General features: G+C 53.0%; 1 protein-coding gene across 2 annotated transcripts; it reads left to right on the top strand.

Annotated features, from left to right (window-relative positions):
- Positions 1-9,605: 9,605 nt before the first annotated feature.
- Positions 9,606-19,496, top strand: S1PR2 (sphingosine-1-phosphate receptor 2). 2 transcript variants are annotated; one of them, XM_055371850.2, is made up of 3 exons: positions 9,606-9,762; positions 16,013-16,948; positions 18,111-19,496. In XM_055371850.2, exons 2-3 carry the CDS (start codon positions 16,055-16,057, stop codon positions 18,270-18,272), a joined length of 1,056 nt encoding a protein of 351 aa, XP_055227825.1. In that variant the 5' UTR covers positions 9,606-9,762; positions 16,013-16,054; the 3' UTR covers positions 18,273-19,496. The 2 variants fall into 2 exon arrangements, with proteins under 2 accessions (XP_055227825.1, XP_055227824.1); XM_055371849.2 differs by having other exon boundaries at positions 16,013-19,496.
- The last annotated feature ends 6,582 nt before the right edge of the window (positions 19,497-26,078 follow it).

Below are 26,078 nucleotides of genomic sequence, written 5' to 3'. Positions count from 1 at the left end.
CGCCTCCCGGGTTCAAGCGATTCTCCTGCCTCAGCCTCCCAAGTAGCTGGGATTACAGGCTCCTGCCACTATGCCCAGCTAATTTTTTGTATTTTTAGTAGAGACCGGGTTTCACCATGTTGGCCAGGCTGGTCTCGAACTCCTGACCTCGTGATTTGTCCGCCTTAGCCTCCCAAAGTGCTGGGATTACAGGCATGAGACACCACGCCTGGCCATCGTTTGATTTTTTATCTACGTATTAAATTGACCCATATATTAAATCCCCTCTATTGGAGATACTTCTGTTTTCCTGATTAGACCCTCACTGATGTAAAGCTACTGTCAGGAGGCCAGGCAGAGTGGTTCACTCTTGTAATCTCAGTGCCCTTGGGAGACCAAGGTGGGAGGATCGCTTGAGCCCAGGAATTCAAGTCCAGCCTGGGCAACATAGTGAGACCAACCTAACCCTCTACAAAAAATGTAAAAGTTAGCTGGACTTGGTGTCTTGGGCCTGTAGTCCCAGCTACTGGGTAGGCTGAAGTAGGCAGATTGCTTGAACTCACGAGCTTGAGACTACAGTGAGCTATGATTGCGCCACTGCACTCCAGCCTGGGTGACAGAGCAAGACCTTATCTCTAAAAAGATAAAAACTAGGCCGGGCGCGGTGGCTCACGCCTGTAATCCCAGCACTTTGGAAGGCCGAGGCGGGTGGATCACGAGGTCAGGAGATCAAGACCATCCTGGCTAACACGGTGAAACCCCGTCTCTACTAAAAATACAAAAAATTAGCCCGGCGTACTGGCGGGTGCCTGTAGTCCCAGCTACTCGGGAGACTGAGGCAGGAGAATGGCGTGAACCTGGGAGGCGGAGCTTGCAGTGAGCTGAGATTGTGCCACTGCACTCCAGCCTGGGCGACAGAGCCAGACTCCGTCTTGGAAAAAAAAAAAAAAAAAAGATAAAAAATAAAAATAAATAAATCGCTTCTCGGCCTTTTGGCTAAGATCAAGAAAACAAATAAACAAACACACAAATAATAAGGCTGCTGTGAGAATTTTTTAAACAAAAGTATTGCTTTTTTTGCACAATTTAGATACAATAAAAATCTTCCTGGCCGGGCGTGGTGGCTCACGCCTGTAATCCCAGCACTTTAGGAGGCTGAGGCGGGTGGATCACAAGGTCAGGAGTTCGAGACCAGCCTGGCCAAGATGGTAACACCCCATCTCTACTAAAAATACAAAAATTAGCCAGGCGTGGTGGTGGACACCTGTAAGGTGAGGCAGGAGAATCACTTGAACCCAGGAGGCAGAGGTTGCAGTGGATCGCGCCACTGCACACTAGCCTGGGCGACAGAGCAAGACTCTGTCTCAAAAGAAAAAAAAAAAAAAGAAAGAAAATCTTCCCTTTTTTGCATACAGTTGTTCACATTTCAACAAACATATATAGTCACGTAACCAAAACCACAATCAAGACGCAGAATGGTTCCATCACCAAAAAAAAAAAATCCCCCCATGCCCCCCAACTTTTTTTTTTTTTTTTTAAGACATGGTCTTACTCTGTTGCTCAGGCTGGAGTGCAGTGGTGCGATCATAGGTGACAGTAGTGTCAAACTGCTGGGCTCAGGCAATCCTCCTGCCTCAGCCTCTGGAATAGCTAGTACAGGCACGTGCCACTGTACCTGACTCATTTTTTTTTTTTTTTGTAGAGACTGGGTCTCACTCTGTCACTCAGGATGGTGTTGAACTCCTGGGTTCCAGCAATTCTCTCACCTCAGCCTCTGAAAGTGCTGGGATTACAGGCGTGAGCCACTGCACCCGGTCCCACCGTGCCCTTTTGCAGTCAACCTCTCCTGTCCCAATATTTCACCATCCCTATAGTTTTTCTTCTCCTAGAACATTATAGAAATAGAGTCATACAGTATGCAACCTTTGCGTTGAACTTCTTTCCCTCATCCTAATGCATTTGAGAGTTCTCCATGTGGCTAGGTATCACCAGTTCCTTCTTTTTGATTTTTTTTTTTTTGAGATGGAGTTTCATTTGTTCTTGTCACCTAGTCTGGAGTGCAATGGCGCAATCTCGGCTCACTGCAACCTCCACCTCCTGGGTTCAAGCAATTCTCCTGCCTCAGCCTCCTGAGTAGCTGGGATTACAGGTGTGTACCACCAAACTCAGCTAATTTTTTCGTTTTTAGTAGAGATGGGGTTTCGCCATGTTGTCCAGGCTAGTCTCGAACTCCTGACCTCAGGTGATCCGCCATCCTCAGCCTCCCAAAGTGCTGAGATTACAGGCATGGTCTTCCATTGTGAGGATGGACTGCAGTTTATCTCTCCTTTCTCTAGCTGAGGGAGCTGCTGTGAGCTATTGAGAGTGAGTCAATATTTGTAAAACACTTAGGGCAGTAACTGGCACGTTATACACATGTCAGCTGTCATGAGCATGCTGGGGTGGGAGGGGCTTGCTGAGAAGTTAGCCTTTTTGAGGTTCCCCTTTCCCCTAATTGTTCATCCTGCTTTCGGCGGGAAGAGAGCCCACCCCTTCCCCAGCTCGAAGGGCCAAGACTGCTTCTGGTGCAGATGTGGCAGAGGCTGGCCTCCAGTGGGAGCCTCCCCACCCCATCACTGAAGCTGAAAGTGGGCCCTGAGCCCATGGAGGAGATGAGGCTGCCGCAGTTCCCTGATGCCTGCCAAGATCAGCATCTGGGAAGCTTCTCTGTAGCCTGGGGCCCCTTCCCCCAGCGCTGGGGCGATGATGAGAAAGTTGGGATCCATCTCAGACACTTCCCAGGCAGTTCCTCCTGCCAGAGACGAGAGCCAGGGGGGTGGGGGGACAGTGGAGGCCCAGGGAGGATGGAAAACAGGCCTGCGTCTCATGGATTTCAGGGCCATGGTGGGCAACCACAGGATCTGGTGTGAAGGGCCTGGGCCTCCTGGATTTGGGGGAGTTCACAATATCTGGGGTGAAGGTAGGAATGAGGGTCAGAGGGCGTCCCTTCTCCTGGATTATGGAGAACATTCCACATCTCACTGTTGACCAATGTAGTCCTGGCTGGTAACCACTGCCTGTCTGTTCCTACCTGCTGGGGCAGAGATGGGGGTGGTGGCACAGGAATGGGGTGGAGACTCCGAATGAATAAGAAGACAGACAGCCAGGGCTGCTGGATTGAGAGGAGCCGGATGGCTCTAGTTCGAATCTCACCTCTCCTGTATGCCTCAATTTTCCTCCTTTTTTTTTTTTTTTTTTTTTTTTTTTTTTGAGATAGAGTCTCACTCTGTCACCCAGGCTGGAGTGCAATGGCATGATCTTGGCTCACTGCAACCTCCGCCTCCCGGGTTCAAGCAATTCTTGTGCCTCAGCCTCTCGAGTAGCTGGGGTTACAGGCGCGCATCACCATACCTGGCTAATTTTTATCTTTTTAGTAGAGATGGGGTTTCGCCATGTCGGCCAGACTGGTCTCTAACTCCTGATCTCAGGTGATCCGCCTACCTTGGTCTCCCAAAGTGCTGGGATTACAGGCGTGAGCCACCGCGCCTGGTCAATTTTCCTCTTCTTTAAAATGGGATTGGCCGGGCGCAGTGGCTCACACCTGTAAGAGTGTGAGCCACTTTGGGAGGCCAAGATCAAGGTACATGGAATAGATTACTTCAGGTCAGGAGTTTGAGATCAGCCTGGCCAGCATGGTGAAGCCCCGTCTCCACTAAAAATATAAAGATTAGCCAGGCATGGTGGCGCAGGCCTATAATCCCAGCTACTTGGGAGGCTGAGGCAGGAGAATCGCTTGAACCCAGGAGGCGGAGGTTGCAGTGAGCCAAGATCATGCCACTGCCACTCCAGCCTGGGAGACAGAACGAGACTCCATCTCAAAAAAAAAAAAAAAAAAAAAAGACCAGTCACGGTGGCTCACGCCTGTAATCCCAGCACTTTGGGAGGCCGAGGTGGGCAGATCAGCTTAGGTCAGGAGTTCTAGATCAGCCTGGCTAACACAGTGAAACCCCGTTTCTACTAAAAAATACAAAAAATTACCCAGGTGTGGTGGCTCACGCCTGTAATCCCAGCTACTCGGGAGGCTGAGGCAGGGGAATTCCTTGAACCTGGAAGGCGGAGGTTGCAATGAGCTGAGATCGCGCCACTGCCCTCCAGCCTGAGTGACAGAGCGAGACTTCATCTCAAAAAAAAAAAAAAAGATGATGATTATCGTAATACCCACTTCCTCGGGTTGTGAGGACTCACAGCGCCACATCTAGCACACAGTCGGTGGCTGTGAGTGTTAGCCATTATTGTCACTGACCCTATAATTAGTGGAAGTTGGTTCAAGCCTCTTCCTTCTCCTCTATTTCCCCTGCTGGGAGTTCTCCAAGAAAAGGGCCCTGTTTCCTTCCTCCTCCACTGTTCTCTCACTCAGCCCCCCACCCCCCGCCACCGGGGTCGGCCAAGCTCTCCTCCTGACCCCCACCAAGACCATCAGGAAGTCCAGGCCTCCAGCGTTTTCCAGTCCTCTGTAGCGCTCCCTTGGCTGACCTGGCGAAGACATTGTGTTGCCTCAGAAGTGGGAGGGAGGCGGAAGTTGCATGTCGGTGTGTCTGTGTGTCCCCGGGGACATCACCTTTGTCTGGGAGCCACGGTTCCCCTGGCAGACGGCCACATATGTCTGCAGCCTTGACATCACCCCTCTGCCCCAACCCCCCAGGTCCCAGGAGAGACTGCAAATTGCTGAGCCAGCCCAGGCATATGAGGGCGGTCACTTCCTCCCCAGCCTTCAGGTCCCCACACAAGACTGAGATTTCCGCTCTGATAGCTCTCAGACGAGGAGAAAACCTAATTTTCTTCGTGCTTCCTCCTCTGCGGATTAAACACCTGGTTTCTAGAGTGTCCAGGCAACACTTCTCACTTGGTAGAGGAGGCAGTGAGGTTTTGCCAAGGTCCAACTGTGCCCCAAGATCTGGCCCAGAACCCAGCAGACCCTGAAATCGAGCTCAGGAAAAGGGGCAAAGTCTAGAATTGACTAGTCACTTTCTGACTTTCTTTGTATCCCCCTTCAAAGCCCCATCACCCTGTGTTAGAATTGTCTGGTTTCGGCCGGGCACGGTGGCTCACGCCTGTAATCCCAGCACTTTGGGAGGCCGAGGCAGGTGGATCGCCTGAAGTCAGGAGTTCAAGACCAGCCTGGCCAACATGGTGAAACCCCATCTCTACTGAAAATACAAAAATTAGCCGGGTGTGGTGGTGTGTGCCTGTAATCCCAGATACTTGGGAGGCTGAGGCAGGAGAATTGCTTGAACCTGGGAAGCGGAGGTTGCAGCGAGCTGAGATCTTGCCAGTGCACTCCAGCCTGGGCGACAGAGTGAGACTCTGTCTCAAAATAAATAAATAAATAAATAAAAATAATTGTCTGGTTTCTTCTCTGTCTCCTCCATCAGACTGTCAGCTTTGGATGGCAGCAACCAATTAGGCATCACCAGGCTTAGCACAGAGCATTACATGTTGTGTTACATACACACATATATTGCATGCCTATATGTAGCATTAACATGTTGATTTTTTTTTTTTTTTTTTTTTTTTGAGATGGGCTCTTACTATATTGCCTGGGCTGGTCTCAAATTCCTGGCCTCAAGCAATCCTCCTGCCTCTGCCTCCCAAAGTGCTAGGATTACAGTTGTGAGTTACCGTGCTTGGCCTGTTGATTTTTTTTTTTTTTCCAGACAGTGTCTTGCTCTGTCAACTAGGCTGGAGTGCAGCAGTGTGATTTCAGCTAACTTCAGCCTCCACCTCTCAGGCTCAAGTGATCCTCCCACCCCAGCCTCATGAGTAGCTGGAACTACAGGCACACACAACCATGCTTGGCTAATGTTTAATTTTTTGTTTTTTCTTTTGTAGAGACGAAGTCTCACTATATTGCGCAGGCTGATCTCAAGCTCCTGGGCACAACTGGTCTTCCCACCTTGGCCTCTCAAAGTGCTGGGATTACAGACATGAGCCACTATCCATGACCAATTTTTAAAAATTTTTAATATATTTTTTGAGATGGAGTTTCACTCTGTCGCCTAGGCTGGAGTGCAGTGGCACGATCTTGGCTCACTGCAACCTCCACCTCCCGGGTTCAAGCAGTTCTCCTGCCCCAGCCTCCAGAGTGGCTGTGACTACAGGCACCTGCTACCACGCCTGGCTAGTTTTTTGTTTTTGTTTTTTTTTTTTTTTTGAGATGCAGTCTCACTCTGTTGCTCAGGCTGGAATGCAGTGGCGGGATCTCGGCTCACTGCAACCTCCGCCTCCTGGGTTCAAGTGATTCTACTGCCTCAGCCTCCCAAGTAGTTGGGACTACAGGTGTGCACCACTGTGCCCAGCTAATTTTTGTATTTTTAATAGACACCGGATTTCACCATGTTGGCCAGACTGGTCTTGAACTCCTGACCTCGTGATCCGCCTGCCTCAGCCTCCCAATAATTTTGGTGTTTTTAATAGAGATGGGGTTTCACCATATTGGTCAGGCTGGTCTCGAACTGCTGAATTCAGGTGATCCCCTTGCCTCGACCTCTTTGTACATTTTTTTGAATTGGTAATAGAAGCTAAAGATTTCAAACAGCAGGCTGGGCGCAGTGGCTTATGCCTGTAATCCCAGCACTTTGGGAGGTTGAGGCAGGCGGATCACCTGAGGTCAGGAATTCGAGACCAGCCTGGCCAATATGGAGATACCTTGTCTCAAAAAAAAAAAAAAAAAAAAAAAAGATTTCAAACAGCCCTCCAGGGTATACCATGAAAAGCTGTTTCTTCTTACCTCGTTTCCCTGCCCCCTGGTTCCTCTCCCTAAGAGTAACTGTTGTGACTAGGGTCTGGTGCCTTCTCCCAGAGACAGACTGTGTGTCACAGGCAAATGTGTGTGTATTTATATAGTTCTTATAAATACACCCAGAAATGCAATGCATACTGGTCTACACTGTACTTTTTCAACTTAATATGTTGAAGACCATTTCCCATCAGTACACACAAGACTACTCCATTTATTTATTTAGTTTTATTTATTTATTTATTTAAAATGGAGTATTGCTCTGTCGCCCAGGCTGGAGTGCAAAGGCATGATCTCGGCTCACTGGAACCTCTACCTCCAGGGTTCAAGCAATTCTCCTGCCTTAGCCTCCCGAGTAGCTGGGACTCCAGGCACACACTACCATTCCCGGCTAATTTTTGAACTTTTAGTACAGATGGGGTTCGCCATGTTGGCCAGCCTCGTCTTGAACTCCTGACCTCAGGTGATCCACCTGCCTTTGCCTCCCAAAGTGCTGGGGTTATAGGTGTGAGCCATTGCACCCAGCCTCTTTATTTTTATTTTATTTTATTTTTTGAGACGGAGTCTTGCTCTGTCGCCCAGGCTGAAGTCCAATAGCACCATCTTGGCTCACTGCAACCCCCGCCTCCCCGGGTTCAAGCGATTCTCCTAACTCAGCCTCCCGAGTAGCTGGGATTACAGGCGCCCGCCACCACGCCCGGCTAATTTTTTGTATTTTTAGTAAAGAAAGGGTTTTGCCATATTGGCCAGACTGGTCTCGAACTCCTGACCTCAAGTGATCCACCCATCTTGGAGTCCTAGAGTGCTGGGATTACAGGCGTGAGCCACCATGCCCAGCCAATTTTTATATTTTTTGTAGAGATGGGGTTACACCATGTTGCCCAGGCTAATCTAGAACTCCTAGGGTCAAGCAATGCACCCACCTTGGCTTCCCAAACTGTTGGGATTACAGTCGTGAGCCACCGTGCCTGGCCAGATTATGTTTATAACATATAATGTCTACATTTTCACAAATGGTACCCTCATAAAAAGCCATATTTCCCACCTGAACATAAGATCCACTGGGTTGGCCGGGCACGGTTGTTCATGCCTGTAATCCCAACACTTTGGGAGGCCGAGGCGGGCAGATCATGAGGTCAGGAGATCGAAACCATCCTGGCCAACATGGTGAAACCTCCATCTCTACTAAAACTACAAAAATTAGCTGGGCATGGTGGCGCATGCCTGTAATCCCTGCTACTCAGGAGGCTGAGGCAGAAGAATCGCTTGAACCCGGGAGGCAGAGGTTGCAGTGAGCTGAGATAGTGCCACTACATTCCAGCCTGGCGACAGAGCTAGACTCTGTCTCAAAAAAAAAAAAAAAAAAAAAATCCATCTGGTCAAGGAGTTTTTCCTTTTTGTTGTTGTTGTTGTTGTTCACTGCTGTGCCCAGTAGGTGCATAAAAAATATTTGTTGCCAGGTGCTGTGGTTTACATTTGTAATCCCAGCACTTGGGGAGGCCGAGGCAGGCGGATCACTTGAGGTCACGAGTTCGAGACCAGCCTGGGCAACATGGTGAAACCCTGTCTTTACTAAAAATACAAAAAAATCAGCCAGGCGTGGAGGCACGCGCCTGTATTTCCGGCTACTTGTGAAGCTGAGGCACAGGAATAGCTTGAACCTGGGAGGCAGAGGTTGCAGTGAGCTGAGATGGCACCACTGCACCCCAGCCTGGGAGATAAAGGAAGACTCTGTCTCAAACAAAAAAATTTTGTTGATGGAATGAGGGGCTTTCCTATCCTGTTGTCGAACTGCTGGTTACACACACACACACACACACACACACACACACACACACAATCGTTCAGTGAAGGTGTAGTGTCCATCATTTCCGCAGGCAGGCACACAGAAATGCCCAGGAATTAGTGAAAATTGGAAATCTGGATAGAAGACTGGGCCCGACACTGGAAGGCAGGCACAAACTGGGCCTTGCTGGTCCCCCCGCCAGAGGGGACAGTGATCTACAGAGGCAGGAAAGAGGGTGGAGTGTCCCCAATCCCCCAAGGGAGACAGGGCAGCACCTGAATTCTGGAGTCCTATCAAGGGAGAGACTGGTCAGGCACAGTGGCTCACGCCTGTCATTCCAGCACTTTGGGAGGCTGAGGCAGTAGGATTGCTTGAATGCAGCAGTTCAAGACCAGCCTGGGCAACACAGCGAGACCCCATCTCTACAAAAAACTGCAAAAAATTAGCCAGGCATGATGGCGCACCTGTAGTCCCAGCTACTCTGGAGGCTGAGGCAGGAGGTTGAGGCTCCCGTGAGCTATGATTGAGCCACCACACTCTGGCCTGGATGACAGAGCGAGACCATGTCTCAAAAAAAGAAAAAAAAAAAAGAGATCAATTTTGTCTTTGGGCCAGGGCATCGCACTTAGTAGGAATTTCATTATTTGTTGGGTGGACACACAGTAGGCACTTAATGCCTATTTGCTGCGTTGACACCTAATAGGTACTTCCAAGGCTCTTTGTTGAGTCAATAAATGTGACCTCGTGTTTTCTTCCAAGTCCAGGGTCCCAGGGGTAAGCCCAGAGGTAACCTGGGGTTGAAGACAGTTGTTTCAGGTTGAGGCCACCTGGCCAGGAGTACTGTGACGTCACCAGGCTGCGTGACGTTTCGCGCCGGCCGGTTCTCACGGGTGGGGGCTGGGAGCGGCAGAGTGAGAGGTCGGGGGGGGGGGGGCGGACAAAGGGCCCTCCGTGCAGCTCCTGTCGGCCCCCGCGTGCGCCCCGGCCAGCCGGCCGGTCACATCTGGAATTCATTGCAGCCGCCGCCGGAAAGGGGAGGAGAGGAGGGCGGGGCGAGCGGGGGGCAGAGGCGGCGGCTCTCCCCGCCCCACTCTGTCCCTCGTCCCAGCCCCGGGACGTAGCCGAGCCCGGCTGGCAACCCCAGCCCCAGCCGCGGCCGCCCCGGGGACGCAGACGCCAAGGCCCCTCCGGCCAGGGCCGGGAGCCGGGCCGGCCTAGCCAGGTGAGCGCGCGTGGCGACAAGGAGGCAGAAAAGGCGGGCCTGGTCCCCTGAGGTCTCGGGATCCGAGCTGAGGGGCCCCAATCGGGGGGCTGGGGCGCGCACGCGCCGCCTGGGTTCCTGCTGCACGGAGCGGGTGGTCATAGTGCGCCCTTTCCAAGACTCCGGGCGGCCCCCACTGCCTCGGCCGCGAACCCCCAGACTGTGCTCCCCGCCTTTCTCAGCGGCAGGAAGTTGGCGCCGGGGAGAAGGCGGAATCCGAGCGCTTTCGACTGGAGTCTTTGGGAGGCAGGACGCCGTGCTCGGGGACCGGGGTCTTGGGGAGTGTGTTTGGGGGAGGGGTGCAGCACCCCTCCTGGCTGACTCCGGCTGAGCGAGGGCAAAAGGATGTGCGCGCCGTGGAGCCTCCAAGCCAAGGGGCGGCACCTACGGGGAGGGCGGTCGGACGTCGGGCTTTCTGCCTCGGTTTCCCCAAGTTGTTTGCCTCCTCCGGTCCCCCGGCGGGGGGCGTGGCTTTGTTTTGTAAGGAAAGAGAAAGTGACTGCGTGGCTCAGACGCCTCCTCTTTCAACTCCGGCTCAGGGACGGGTCGTGGGTGAAGGCGCGCGTGGCGCGGACCTCGCGTGGCCCCGAGCCGGGCGGAGCGTCGGGAACTCGCCCCCTTCTCAGGCACGGGTTGACTCACCCGGGGATTTCCACCCCCTCCTCTGTCTCTGTCCTTGTCAGATGCTCCGGGCGCCACGCGCTGAGCCCACGGTCCCCCTCGTGGGGCGACACGGCCAGGCGCGGAACTCGCGGTGCAGCTGCTGCTGCGATCTGGTCCCCCACCCCCAGTCTTCCCAGAATCTCGAGGCGGGACCCCTGGCGGGACGGAGAGGAATCCTTCCAGTGCCGCTTGGAGACGTGGGGGCCCCGCGCGTGTGGCGGTCTCGGGGGCAGGGGGGAGAGGAGGCGTGGCTCCCGCGCGAGCGAGCGTGGATACCGCGCATTCCTAAGCCAGATAAGGAGGCCGAGAGTGCGGGCCAGCACGGGGGCGGGTCCTGCTGCCATCTCCATGGAGACACGCTGGGCTTTGCCTGGTTGATGGTGGGCGATGGGGGCGCTGCCCGCGGACCAGAGGTGTCTCTAGGCTCCTTTGTTGCTGTTTGGGTCTGGGCTGAACTTAGGAGTTTCCACCCTTGGGAACCCACTAGGGTCTCCTTTGTTCATTGGTTCATTCATTCATTCATTCATTTGCCCATTCCACATGTTTTCTGAGTGTTTTGTTTGTGCCAGGCATCCCTGTAGGGGCTGATAACTGACTTGCTCCCTGGCCTTAGGCATTGACTGTCTAGGTGGAAGCCAGACAGAAAAGGAAAGATATCATGATAGTTTCCCATAGTGGCAAGCGCTGTGCAGATAATAAAACAAGATTCTGTGATTAGGAAAGGCTTGGAGATGGCTGCTATTGTAGACTGGGGGTCAGAGGAGTCCCCTCTGAGGAAGTGACCTTTAAATAGAAAGGTCACTTTCTATAAGGTAGGGTGGCTACCACGGGCTCCATGGGTGACCAGGGGGAACTGTAACCACAGGGTCTGCCTTTCTGAAAGATGGGGAGACAGTCATTCAAAGATTTGAGGAAAGGCCAGGCGTGGTGGCTCACGCCTGTAATCCCAGCACCTTCCTAGGCTTAGGCAGGTGAATCACCTGAAGTCAGGAGTTCCAGACCAGCCTGGCCAACATGGTGAAACCCCATCTCTACTAAAAATACAAAAATTAGCCAGGTGTGGTGGTAGGCATCTATAATCCCAGCTACTCAGGAGGCTGAGGCAGGAGAATCACTTGAACTCAGGAGGCAGAGGTTGTGGTGAGCCGAGATCACACCACTGCACTCTAGCCTGGGCAACAGAGTGAGACTCTGTCTCAAAAAAAAAAAAAAAAAAAAAAATTGAGAAGAAGAGTGTGCCCCAAGAAGAACAGCAGGGGTAAAGGCTTGGAGGTAGGGGTAGGGGTAGCATGGAGGAGGTTTAGTGTGGTTGGAGTGGAATGGCCCTGGGGGAAGAGTGGGAGGAGGCTTCGTCGGCAGGGGCCATGCTACTTGGGCTATAGGGAGCCATGGAAGAATTTGGAGTTGGGGAGTGACATGGAGTTACAAGTTTAAAAGCTCCCCCTGGCTGCTTGGTAGAGAATGGCAGGGTAGGGGGTCCTGACAACCACAGGGAAACCAAAAGGTAGGGTGGCTACCACGGGCTCCATGGGTGACCAGGGGGAACTGTAACCACAGGGCCTGCCTTTCTGGAACTGGGAGTGGGTGAAGAGGACCTTGGAAACCACTGAGGCTTCCTCCATCCTTCCCCTCTCCTAATCTCCAGCCAAACAGTCGTCTGAGTCTATCTCTCTTCCCTTCCTTCCAAACCCCATCACTTGTCCCTCCTGTTCCATTTCAGGCCTGGACATTCTATGTGAGCCCAGTGGCCTCTTTCTGAGCTTCTGAGAGGGAGTCAGGGTGGACTTGGTGAAGGTGACCGGGAGACAGGCTCTGTGTCCTTCTCAAAACCTGGTAACCTTACACAGGGAGGGGACACGGGCTAGGCCACGCCATCCACCTAGGGGATGACTCTTCTGCCAGCTCCAACCTCAGTGCTCTGCTTCCTCTTTCTGGGAGGCGTCAACCGCCCAAGTGCTCGCCTCAGTAAAGTCCTAGTGGTTAAGATGAGGCTTGGATAGAATGTGGGCCTCAGTTTCCCCTTCTCTAGGAGAGCTGCTTCTCCCTCTGTGAATGCCTTAGCCTCCCCGGGCTGCAGAAGGTGAGAATGCAGCACCCCCAGTCTTCCTCTCAGGGAAGAAGACAGACTGCTTGGTTAGTCCCTGGGGTGCAAGGGCTGAACACATTTCATTTTGTTTTGTTTTGTTTTGAGACAGAGTCTCGCTCTGTCACCCAGGCTGGAGTGCAATGGCTGCGATCTTGGCTCACTGCAACCTCTGCCTCCCGGGTTCAAGCGATTCTCCTGCTTCAGTCTCCCAAGTAGCTGGGATCACAGGCGCACACCACCATGCCCGGCTAATTTTTTTTGTATTTTGAGTAGAGAGGGGGGTTTTACCATGTTGGCCAGGCTGGTCTTGAACTCATGACCTCAGGTGATAGGCCCGCCTCGGCTTCCCAGAGTGCTGGGATTACAGGCATGAGCCACTGCGCCCGGCCTAAACACATTTCTTATTTGTCCAGGAAGCCACAGCAAATCTCTTGGTGAGCAGCAGAGGGGGCGGCTGCACTGCACAGCGTGCTTCCCAGGCCTGGAAAGGGACCTTGATTCTCACTTATGAACCCCAGGAGGGGCCCAGCAGGCCAGGGCAGCCTGGGGGTGTCTGGTCGGGGTGACCCAGAGGTCAGGCTGCGGTTCAAACTCCCCCTAGGGACGTCCACATAGCATTAACTCTATCCTTAGAAAGCCTGAGCTCCCGTCGCCTATAAAGGACCCCATCAGTAGGGCTGGCCGTAGAGCGCCCCCAACTGGACCAATCAGAGGCAGAAGATGGAAAGCCCGGGCCAATAGGCAAATTGCTCAGTGCCCTTGGATTGAAAATGAGCCAATCAGGGCGTGGGCTGTTTCCGGCTCATCAGCTGTGTCTGATCCAGCCGCAGCCCGGGCCCAAGCCTGCCTGGGACTGGCTGCAGCGTGCAGAGGGCATCAAGATGCCCGGGGCTCCGTCCAGCAAGGGAACAAGGGGCCTCTGTGTGGCTATCTGGGAGGGGCAGCAGTCCCCGGGGACGTGCACAAGCCCTTGTCTGTTCCCAAACTAGGACGGATGTCCCTCCGCCCTGGGGGAGCAGCTGCCTCTCTCCAGCCAGGGGCCAGGATGCCCCTTGGAGGGGGCGGCCAGGGACTGAGATGGCTGGGTGACTCCGGAAGCCTCCATCACTCCTGGGCTCAGGAGAACTGGCCTAACCAGACTTTTCTGGAACGGTGCACACAGTCCTTGCCAGACGTGTTTCTAGGGACCTGGGGAGGACTCCCCCTACTCTCCCCCCTCCCTCCCATTTAGCTACGGGCTGGAACTTCCTCTCCCTTCATGAAAGGCATACACTGCACTGGCTCCTCTGACACCCCCCAACCCTACCCCCAAGCTGGGGGAAGGCCATGGTGTCTGCCTCTCATCCTCTCTGCCGAGGAGCGCCTCTCCCCGCCCCCTCCCACCACGGCTCAGTTTTCCTTGGTGGGTGGCGATGGGGGGGGTGGGAGGGGGTAGAGGGAGGGATGGAAGAGGGTGGAGGGGAGGGATGGGAGGGGGTTGGGGGGGTGACTCAGGCTTTCATGGAACAAATGCCTTACCCCCTCCCGGCGGGGCTGCACACCCCTTCACGGCTCACATGACTTCAGCAAAGCTGCCCCATCCTCCCAGCCAGGACCTCCCAGATGGGGTCTCTCCCATCCTGACTCCCCCCACATCCCGCCTTCCTCACACCGGATGTGACTGCAGAGTGAGGACTCCACCCTGTTTGTTCCAGGGGCCTCACATCTGGATTTCATCCTGGCTGGGGAGGGGGTGCCAGCGCCCTGCCCATCCCGGCAGGACCTTCTGTCCCAGGGCAGAGCTAGATGGTGCTGATGAGAACAGGCTGTTGGAGATCTCGTCTGGTTGGCTTACATCCCTTCCCTTCCCAAAGGACTGGAGGAAAGAGGGGAGCTAATAACATTTGGCAGTATTTGTTGAGTGCTTACTATGAGCTAAACGTGCCTCATGCGTCATTTAAAAGGATTTTCCCGTCACCCCCATGAAGTGGGCTTTCTTCTGTCCATTGCACAGATAAGGAGGTTCAGGCTGAGACAGCGTCTAGGGACTTGCCCAGTGTTTCAGAGGTGGAATGGGAGCAAATTCTGGATTGCCTTCAAGGTCTGTGTCCTTGAAGATGGTGTGACCTCTGGGATGTTTGAATCTCAGGGCCGCCCTGGTGTCTCCCCAAGACCTTATCTTGGGAGCACCCGTGGCCTCAAGGCTTAGACCCAGCCTGAAATCCAGCGTTAGTGGGTGGTAATGAATGAGCAGGGCATGGAGCTATCAGTGGTGAGACTCTCCCTGACCCAGGTCAGCATGAGGGCGCAGGCGCCTGTGTGTTCCAGAAAAGAGACAAACCCTCCAGGACCTGCCTAGGGCTTGCTCTCTGGGTAGGTGGGCAAGGTTTCTGGAAGTCCACATTTTTAATGCCATTTGGGGGAGCTTCTTTCCCTTCGAAAGTGTGTAGCTACTCAGGAGACTGAGGCAGGAGGATCACTTGAGCCCAGGAGTTGAGACAACTGTGAGCTATGATCATGCCACTGCACTCCAGCCTGGGTGACAGAGCAAGACCCTATCTCTAGAAAATAATAATGAAAATTAAAAGAGGCAAGATGTCATGGTTCACACCTGTAATCTCGTTGCTTTGAGAGGCCGAGGAGAATTGCTTGAAGCCAGGAGTTCAGGACCAGCCTGGACAACACAGTGAGACCCAATCTCTAAAAAAAAAAAAAAAAAAAAAAACTAGCCAGGCGGCTGGGCCCGGTGGCTCACACTGGTAATTCCAGCGCTTTGAGAGGCCGAGGCAGGTGGATCATGAGGTCAGAAGTTCGAGACCATGCTGGCCAACATGGTGAAACCCCGTCTCTACTAAAAATAAAAAAAAAATTAGCTGGGCTTGGTGGCAGGTGCCTGTAATCCCAGCTACTCACGAAGCTGAGGCAGGAGAATCACTTGAACCCAGGAGGAGGAGGTTGCAGTGAGCCAAGACCATGCCGCAGCACTCCAGCCTGGGCAACAGAGGGAGACTCCATCTCAAAAAAAAAAAAAAAAAAAAAATTAGCCAGGTGTGGTGGCATGTGCTTGTAGCTGAAGCTGAGGTGGGAGGCTGAGGTGGGAGGATCACTTGAGCCCAGGATTTCAAGGCTGCAGGGAGCTATGATTGTGCCACTGCACTCCAGCCTGAATGACAGAGCAAGACCTTGTCTTTAAAATATAGATAAATAAAATAAATAAGAAAGAGTGTAGCCTAGGGCTTATAGAGGCCGCAGAGCCAGTCTCTCTGGCCCTGCTGCTGGTTAAATTTGAGACTTTAGGAAAGTGAATTAATCTCTCTGGGTTTCCTGTCTGTAAGTGGGGATGATGATGATTCTGAATTCATGTGGCCCTTCCTCGAAGAGTAACAGAGCAGGAAATTGAATCTCAGCCCATCCGAGGCCAGAGCCCAGGTAGTAGCCACAGCTCTGACCTATTGTCTGTCTGTCTGTCTGTCTTCTCTGCAGTTCTGAGAGCCCCATGGCCCCAGCAGGCCTCTGAGCCCCACCATGGGCAGCTTGTACTCGGAGTACCTGAACCCCAACAAGGTCCAGGAACACTATAATTATACCAAGGAGACGCTGGAAACGCAGGAGACGACCTCCCGCCAGGTGGCCTCGGCCTTCATCGTCATCCTCTGTTGCGCCATTGTGGTGGAAAACCTTCTGGTGCTCATTGCGGTGGCCCGAAACAGCAAGTTCCACTCGGCAATGTACCTGTTTCTGGGCAACCTGGCCGCCTCCGATCTACTGGCAGGCGTGGCCTTCGTAGCCAATACCTTGCTCTCTGGCTCTGTCACGCTGAGGCTGACGCCTGTGCAGTGGTTTGCCCGGGAGGGCTCTGCCTTCATCACGCTCTCGGCCTCTGTCTTCAGCCTCCTGGCCATCGCCATTGAGCGCCACGTGGCCATTGCCAAGGTCAAGCTGTATGGCAGCGACAAGAGCTGCCGCATGCTCCTGCTCATCGGGGCCTCGTGGCTCATCTCGCTGGTCCTTGGTGGCCTGCCCATCCTTGGCTGGAACTGCCTGGGCCACCTCGAGGCCTGCTCCACTGTCCTGCCTCTCTACGCCAAGCATTATGTGCTGTGCGTGGTGACCATCTTCTCCATCATCCTGTTGGCCATCGTGGCGCTGTACGTGCGCATCTACTGCGTGGTCCGCTCAAGCCACGCTGACGTGGCCGCCCCGCAGACGCTAGCCCTGCTCAAGACGGTCACCATCGTGCTAGGCGTCTTTATCGTCTGCTGGCTGCCTGCCTTCAGCATCCTCCTTCTGGACTATGCCTGTCCCGTCCACTCCTGCCCGATCCTCTACAAAGCCCACTACTTTTTCGCCTTCTCCACCCTGAATTCCCTGCTCAACCCCGTCATCTACACGTGGCGCAGCCGGGACCTGCGGCGGGAGGTGCTTCGGCCGCTGCAGTGCTGGCGGCCAGGGGTGGGGGTGCAAGGACGGAGGCTGGGCGGGACCCCGGGCCACCACCTCCTGCCACTCCGCAGCTCCAGCTCCCTGGAGAGGGGCATGCACATGCCCACGTCACCCACGTTTCTGGAGGGCAACACGGTGGTCTGAGGGTGGGGGTGGACCAACAACCAGGCCAGGGCAGAGGGGTTCATGTAGAGGCCACTGGGTGACCCCAGACAGAGACGTGGGGCTGCTGAGCCAGATGCCCCCGCCCCACAGACCTGGGTGATGTTGCAAATATTTCACACCTGGAAAGGCCAGATAAGGCACTGACTAGTCACATAGCAGTGTTGCAGTGGGGTCCTGAGGGCCAGTCCAGTGGCTAGTGTGACCCCTTTAGAACTGGATCCTGGGGAGGCCAGGGCAGGGGACCTGTGAAGAGCCAGGGTGAGGGCAGGCAGCATTTAAGGGGAGCTCAGGGCAGGAGCACTTTACCACCTGGTACAAAGGATTTTTTTTTTTTTTTTTTTTTTGAGATGGAATCTTGCACTGCTGCCCAGGCTGGAGTGCAGTGGCGCAATCTCGGCTCACTGCAAGCTCCGCCTCCTGGGTTCATGTCGTTCTCCTGCCTCAGCCTCCCAAGTAGCTGGGACTACAGGCGCCTGCCACCACACCTGGCTAATTTTTTGTACCTTTAGTAGAGATGGGGTTTCACCGTGTTAGCCAGGATGGTCTTGATCTCCTGACCTCGTGATCCGCCCGCCTCGGCCTCCCAAAGTGCTGGGATTACAGGCGTGAGCCACCGTGCCCGGCCTTTTTTTTTTTTTTGAGATGAAGTCTTGCTCTGTTGCCCAGGCTGGAGAGTGCAGTGGTACGGTCTCAGCTCACTGCAACCTCCGCCTCCCAGGTTCAAGCGATTCTCCAGCCTGAGCCTCCTGAGTAGCTGGGATTACAGGTGCCTACCACCACGCCCAGCTAATTTTTTTTTTTTTTTTTTTTGTATTTTTAGTAGAGACGGGGTTTCACCATGTTGGCCAGGCTGGTCTCGAACTCCTGACCTCATGATCCGCCCGTGTTGGTCTCCCAAAGTGTGGGATTACAGGCATAAGCCACCTCACCTGGCGGTACAAAGAATTTCTGCATTTTCTTCCCTGGCCCCTAGTCCTGCACCGATTTCTCCTTTTCGAATGTATTCCTCCTGCCACCTTCTCTGGGCAACTTCGTGCGACTACAGAACCACTGTCCTGAAGAGCTAGAGGCCTCCTCTCTGACCATCCAGAGCCCAAATCCACAGCTTCCCCAAATTTCATCAGCTGCCACTTGACGACTTCTCCCCTTCTCTCTGAGGCCCGGAAACCACGGCTGGAGGTGGGGAGGGGATGGCGGCTGAGGTCCATTCCTCATTCTCAGACCTCATTGCTCAGTTGCACTATTTGGGGCACAGAATAATCACCAAAAGTGAGAAAAACGAGTTTGGGTGGCTGGGGAGGACTTTGGGACTCTTGATGCAAGGCGCAACTTGAGAAAATTCTGGGTGTGATATTTGCACAGACACCCTCCTTTCAAAAACAGCCACCCCCCAAGCTATTCTCAGCTCCACACCTGCAGCCCCAGCTAAGGTACCAGGTCTCCTGAGCAAGGCAGAGAGAAGCCTTGAGCCTGAACCCCGCTGTGTCTTCTTTCAAGATTTTTTTTTTTGAGACAGTTTCAAGATTTTTGTTTTGTTTTTGAAATGGAGTCTCACTGTGTCACCCAGGCTGAGGTGGCAGTGGTTCAATCTCCGTTCACTGCCACCTCCACCTCCCGGGTTCAAGCGATTCTCCTGCTTCAGCCTCTCGAGTTGCTGGGACTACAGGCACCCGCCACCATGTCTGGCTAATTTTTGTATTTTTAATAGAGACAGGGTTTCACTATGTTGGCCAGGCTGGTCTCAAACTCCTGATCTCAAGTGATCCGCCCTCCTCGGCCTCCCAAATTGCTGGGATTGCAGGCGTGAGCCACTGTGCCCGGCCTTCTTCTTTCAAGTTATATAGAATGGAGCATGGGGGTGGCAGTGGCTAGGGACATTTCCTGGGGACACTCTCCCCTAACCCCCCAGAAGGACTTCACAAAAACCTGTGGATAATGGAAGGGATGTTACGGTACAAACGTATATTTATGTGTGTGTGTGTGTGTGTGTGCGCGTGTGCGCGCACATAGGCGTGATGTCTGTGACCCTCCTCTCCTCGTCACATTTCCCCCAGAATGAATGCTGTCCTGTCTGCTCATGTTTGTGTTGAAGCTGCCAAAGTCGGGGAGCTCTGGTCCTGCCCAGACCCCTTTGGAATTGCTGGCCCATCCTCCCACTGGAGAGCTGGGGTGCAGCTCACCTTGGGGAAGGAAACCTCATGCCTCAGAGTAATTTGTTGTGAATGCAAAGCCTGGGGGAGCGGGTCTTTGGGGGGCAAGGAGCCAGTCAGGGGCTTGTTTCCCCTCATAGAGCTCCCCAGACGTGCCTCCGCAATGCCTGAAACCCAGACCTAGGCTAATAAACGGTTCAATTTCTGTTTCCTGTGGTTGGTGTGTCTTTTCAGGGAGCAGTTTCCCCCAGGAGCACTCCATGGCTGGGCTGGATGGAACAGGAGGGGGGCTGCTGCCTGAGTAACTCATCCTTTGCCAACCTTCCCATTCTGTGCTCCTGACACCCTTAACCCGGCCTGAGCCAGGAGAAAACAGAGGTCAACCGGGATCTTTCCCAGGGGCAACTCTCCTGCACCTCCCAGGGATTAACTCGGCCTGGGATCTCCCTGCTTTCTCTGAAAGAGACAGCCTGGCAGGTGGTGGGAGGCTCCTACATCCTCCCAATTGTATGTGCCTCCCGGGGAGCTGGAGAGATGGTTTGAGGGGGCTACAGAGAACCCAGATACCCACCCTTAGACACGGTGTTCCCAAAAGTAATGGCTGACCTTCACCGAGCACTTTCCAGGCATAGACTTAACTGCTCAGGAGGTGGAAGTTACTATAAACTCTTATGGAGGTGTGAGTTCAGAGAGATCAAGCAAACTGCTCAGAGTCACACAGCACTAGTCGGGGTAGCGCCTGTCTGGATTTGAACCCAAGCAGGCTGACTCCAGACCATACTGGATCCGCCACTGGGCTAGAGAGAGGCCACTCAGCTGAGTGCAGTGGCTCACTCCTATAATTCCAGCACTTTGGGAGGCTGAGGTGGGTGGGTCAATTGAGATCAGGAGTTCGAGACCAGCCTGCCAACATAGGGAAACCCCGTCTCTGCAAAAAATACAAAAATTAGCTGGGTGTGGTGGCGGGTGCCTGTAGTCCCAGCTATTCAGGAAGCTGAGGCAGGAGAATTGCTTGAATCCGGGAGGTGGAGGATGCAGTGAGCCGAGATCACGGCACTGCACTCCAGCCTGGGCGACAGAGCAGAGCAAAAAAAAAAGAGAGAGAGAGAGGCCACTCAGCTCCCTCTTTGCCATGGAAGGAGGAGCCACGAAGTTCATCAAGAACCAGGAGAAGCCAAGACAGGATGCAGCCTCGGGTGGGTCCCTCGGTGGGTTCCCTGGTGATACTCTTCTCTTTTGTCTGCAGGCAGCCGGCTCAGTGGCTCCTTTGAAGAAAAGTCTAGAGTTTTTTTGTTTGTTTGTTTTTTGAGACAGGGTCTTGCTCTGTTGCCTAGGCTGTAGTGCAGTTGGTGCCATCATGGTTCACTTCAGCCTCCCAAGTAGCTGGGACCACAGACATGCACCACCATGCCTGGCTAATTTTTTTTTTTTTGTAGAGAATAGGGGGGGTCTCCCTATGTTGCCCAGGCTGGTCTCGAACTCCTGGACTCAAGCGATCCTCCTGCCTCCACCTTGGCCTCCCAAAGTGCTGGGATTTCAGGCATGAAGCCTTTGATGGGGGACCCTAGGCACCCAAGCTGGAGCCCCAGACAGCAATACCAGCTCAAAGACTAGGACAGCCAGTGGGAGAGAAGGCAGACCGCAGAGGCTGAGGGCCTGCAACCCCCATCGGAATTCCCCTTCTCTAGCAGTTGAGACAACAACCTCTGTTTGGAAACCTGAGCCCTAGATGGGATGGGGGGTGGGGTGGGGGAAAAAGGCACACGCCAGGCTGGAGTCAATAGATTTTCCCCAAGTACCCACAGGGTTCTCTATCTCCCCCTTCAGGACTCTGCTCAAATGCCACCTCCTCAGAAAGGAGTCACTTGCTTATTACCTGGCAGTATATATTATTAAGTTGGTGCAAAAGTCATTGCGGTTTTTGCCATTACCTTTAATAGCAAAAATTGCAATGACTTTTGCTATTTCTTTTAATGGAAAAAACCACAATGACTTTTTTTTTTTTTTTTTGAGATGGAGTCTCGCTCTGTCACCCAGGCTAGAGTGTATGGCCCGATCTCGGCTCACTGCAAACTCCGCCTCCTGGGTTCATGCCATTCTCCTGCCTCAGCCTCCTGAGTAGCTGGGACTACGAGTGCCTGCCACCATGCCAGGCTAATTTTTTGTATTTTTTTTTAGTAGAGACAGGGTTTCACCGTGTTAGCCAGGATGGTCTCAATCTCCTGACCTTGTGATCCACCCACCTCGGCCCCCCAAAGTGCTGGGATTACAGGCGTGAGCCACCGTGCCCGGCCTACAATGACTTTTAATGGCAAAAACCGCAATGACTTTAGCACCAACCTAATATGTATCAATTTATCTGTCTCTACCCCCATTAAAATACAAGCACTGTGAATATAGGACTGCACCTGCCTTATTTACTAATGTATCTCCAGTGTTTTTTTTTTTTTTTTTTTGAGACAAGGTCTTACTCTGTTACCCAGGCTCGAGTGCAGTGGTGCAATCACAGCTCACTGCAGCCTCAACCTCCTGGGCTCACGGGCTCAGGTGATACTTCCACCTCAGCCTTCCTAGTAACTGGGATTATAAGCCTGCTAATTTTCTTTTTTTGTAGAGACATGATTCTGCCATGTTGCCCAGGCTGGTCTTGAACTCCTAGGCTTAAGAGATCTGCCTGCCTCAAACTCCCAAAGTGCTGAGATTACAGGTGTGAGCCAACTTGCCTGGCTATTTATGGCTCTCTAGCATTTTTTTTTTTTTTTGATACAGGGTCTGACTCTGTCACCCAGGCTGGAGTGCAGTGACGTAATCACAGCTCACTGCAGCCTTGACCTCCTGGGCTCAAGCCATCCTCCCACCTCAATCTCCCAAGTAGGTGGAACTACAGGTATGTGCCAGCACACTGGCCTGCTTTTTTGTATTGTTTGTAGAGACAGGGTTTCACCGTGTTGCCCAGGCTGCTCTCAAACTCCTGGGCTCAGTGCTCCTCCCACCTCAGCCTCCCAAAGTGCTGGGATTACAGGCATGAGCCACCATGCCTGGCTATCTCTAACATCTTAAACACTAGTTGGCATGTTCCCACCCCAGGGCCTTTGCACCTGCTGTTCCCTCTGCCTGGAATGCCTACACACAGTAGGTCCTTAATAAATACTTGTTGAATAAATAAAACAAAAGCAAATGGTGGTCATTTCAGTGAGTGTTAAGTGCTAGGAAGAAAATAAAATAGGGCCCGGCCAATGGTGGCTCATGCCTGTAATCCCACCACTTTGGGAGGCCGAGGCGGGCGGATCACCTGAGGTCAGGAGTTTTTTTGTTTTGTTTTGTTTTGTTTTTGAGACGGAGTCTTGTTCTGATGCCCAGGCTGGAGAGCAATGATGTGATCTCGACTCACTACAACCTCCACCTCCTGAGTTCAAGCGATTCTCCTGCCTCAGCCTCCCGAGTAGCTGGCATTACAGGCATGTGCCACCAAGCCTGGCTAATTTTTGTATTTATAGTAGAGACGGGGGTTTCACCATGTTGGTCAGGCTGGTGTCGAACTCCTGGCCTCAAGTGATCTGCTCGCCTTGGCCTCCCAAAGTGCTGGGATTACAGGCGTGAGCCACTGTGCCCAGCCAAGGTCAAGAGTTTGAAACCAGCCTGGCCAGCATGGTGAAACCCTATCTCTACTAAAAATACAAAATTAGGCCATGTGCCTAATTTTGGGATTACACCTGGGATCATGCCTGCAATCCCAGCACTTTGGGAGGCCAAGGAGGGTGGATCATGAAGTCAGGAGTTCAAGACCAGCCTGGCCAACATGGTGAAACCCTGTCTCTACTAAAAATACAAAAGCTAGCTGGGCGTGGTGGCACGCACCTGTAGTCGCAGCTACTCAGGAGGCTGAGGCAGGAGAATTCTTGAACCTGGGGGATGGAGGTTGCAGTGAGCTGAGATCGCGCCACTGCACTCCAGCCTGGGCAACAGAGTGAGACTCTGTCTCAAAAAAAAAAATTAGCCGGGCGTGGTGGCGAGCGCCTGTAATCACAGCTACTGGGGAGGCTGAGGCTGGAGAATTGCTCGAACCCGGGAGGCAGAGGTTGCAATGAGCCAAGATCGCGCCTTTGCACTCCAGCCTGGGCAACAGGAGCGAAACTGCATCTCAAAAAAAAAAAAAAAGGGGGGGGCATTTGTCCCTGCGACAGAACTGCTGCCACCATCGCCGTCTCTAATATCTAATATAATAATATCTAATATCTAATATAATAAGGTCTCACCACAGCCACCAGGCCTTGGGGAAGCCACAGCGTGGCCGACTGGCCAGTCAGACCCCCACCCGTGCTGCCTCCCAGCCCCTACAGATGGGGCCCTGCGCCTACAAGATCAGGCAGTTCCTGGACTGTTCGACCACTGAGAGTGACCTGTCCCTGTGTGAGGGCTTCAATGAGGCCCCAAAGCAGTGCAAGTACAACCATGGTCTGAGCTCCCTGCCTTGAAGACGTCGGTGCAGACTCGAGGGCCAGCCCTGCACCCACCTGTACCCCTTGCCCACAGCCAGACCACAACACCAGATTGTACCTGGATAGCTGGGATTGGAAGTGAGGAAGAGGTTTCTCACCCCACAGATAACCCAAGACACAAATGTGCAATTAAAAAATTTATTTTAGACCACCAAAACAAACAAAACAAAACAGAAACAAAGAAAAAAAAGAAAAGAAAATAGTGCCAGGGGTGGGAGCTCACTCCTGTAATCCCAGCACTTTGGAATGCTGAGGCGAGTGGATCGCCTGAGGTCAGGAGTTTGAAACCAGCCTGGCCAGCATGATGAAACCCCATCTCTACTAAAAATACAAAATTAGCCAGGCATGGTGATGGGCACCTGTAATCCCAGCTACTTGGGAGGCTGAGGCAGGAGAATCGCTTGAACCCGCGAGATGGAGGTTGCAGTGAGCCGAGATCACGCCATTGCACTCTAGCCTGGGCAACAAGAGCGAAACTCCATCTCAAAAAAAAAAGAGAGAAAAAAAAAAGAAAAGAAATGAAAAGAAGGCCGGGCGCGGTGGCTCACGCCTGTAATCCCAGCACTTGGGGAAGCTGAGATGGGAGGATCACGAGGTCAGGAGATCGAGACCATCCTGGCTAACACGGTGAAACCCCGTCTCTACTAAAAATACAAAAAATCAGCCGGGCGTGGTGGTGGGCACCTGTAGTCCCAGCTACTCAGGAGGCTGAGGCAGGAGAATGGCGTGAACCTGGGAGGCGGAGTTTGCAGTGAGCTGAGATCGCGCCACCGCACTCCAGCCTGGGTGACAGAGCAAGGCTCTGTCTCAAAAAAAAAAAAAAAAAAAAAAAAAAAAAGGAAAGAAAAGAAAATAGGGCCAGGCATGGTGGCTCATGCCTGTAATCCCAGCCCTTTGGGAGACCAATGCAGGAGGATCACTTGGGGCCAGGAGTTTGAGATGAGCCTGGGCAACATTGTGCGACCTCATCTGTAAAAATAAGTAAATAAATACATATATACCCTGGTGTGGTGGAATGTGTCTATAGTCCTGGCCACTCTGGAGGCTGAGGTGGGAGGATTCTTTGAGCCTAGGTGACCGAGGCTGCAATGAACTGTGGTCATGCCACTGCATTCCAGCCTGGGCAACAGAGTGAGACCCTGTCTCAAAAAATAAAAAGTCTAATGTGTGCTCGTGTGCTGGGCACTGTGAGAATCATTCGACATCTGCAAACTTCTGGAATCCTCACAATAATCCTATAGAGTAGGTGCTGTTATTGGCTTTTTGACAGATAAAGAAACCGAGGCACAGAGAGGTTAAGTAATTCACCCAAGGTCAAGTAGCATGGGAGTCAAGGGGCCAGGATTGGAACCCAGTGAGTCACTGAAGACCACAGTCATATCTTTTTAAAATGTTTTTCAGCCAGGCGCGGTGGCTCACGTCTGTAATCCCAGCACTTTGGGAGGCCGAGACGGGCGGATCACCTGAGGTTGGGAGTTCAAGACCATCCTGACCAACATAGAGAAATCCTGTCTTTACTAAAAATACAAAATTAGCCGGATGTGGTGGCACATGCCTGTAATCCCAGCTACTCGGGAGGCTGAGGCAGGAGAATTGCCTGAACCCAGGAGGCAGAGGTTGTGGTAAGCCGGAGATCGCACCATTGCACTCCAGCCTGGGCAAGAAGAGCAAAACCCCGTCTCAAAAAAATTATTATTTATTTATTTATTTTTGGAGATAGAGTCTCACTCTGTCGCCCAGGCTGGAGTGCAGTGGCACAGTCTCGGCTCACTGCAACCTCCACCTCCCAGGTTCGAGAGTTTCTTCTGCCTCAGCTTCTCTAGTAGCAGTGATTACAGGCACGCACCACCACGCCTAGCTAATTTTTTTTTTTTTGAGACAGAGTTTCTCTCTTGTTACCCAGGCTGGAGTGCAATGGCGCAGTCTTGGCTCACTGCAACCTCTGCCTCCCAGGTTCAAGTGCTTCTCCCGCCTCAGCCTTCCGAGTAGCTGGGATTACAGGCGTGCACCATCATACCCAGCTAATTTTTTTGAGATGGAGTCTTGCACTGTCGCCCAGGCTGTAGTGCAATGGTGCGATCTCGGCTCACTGCAACCTCCGCCTCCCAGGTTCAAGAGATTCTCCTTGCCTCAGCCTCCCAAGTAGCTGGGATTACAGGTGCCCGCCACCATGCCTGGCTAATTTTTTTGTATTTTTAGTAGAGACAGGGTTTCACCATGTTACCCAGGCTGGTCTTGAACTCCTGACCTCATGATCCACCCACCTTGGCCTCCCAAAGTGCTGGGATTACA

This window comes from Gorilla gorilla, chromosome 20, assembly GCF_029281585.2.
Source record: "Gorilla gorilla gorilla isolate KB3781 chromosome 20, NHGRI_mGorGor1-v2.1_pri, whole genome shotgun sequence".
NCBI lineage: Eukaryota > Metazoa > Chordata > Mammalia > Primates > Hominidae > Gorilla > Gorilla gorilla.
Note: the sequence above shows the minus strand (reverse complement) of the source record. Positions and strands in the feature narration are given on the sequence as shown.

Coding starts and splice junctions, on each gene's coding strand:
- S1PR2 (XM_055371849.2), top strand. CDS start 16,055: ATGGGCAGCTTGTACTCGGAGTACCTGAACCCCAACAAGGTCCAGGAA.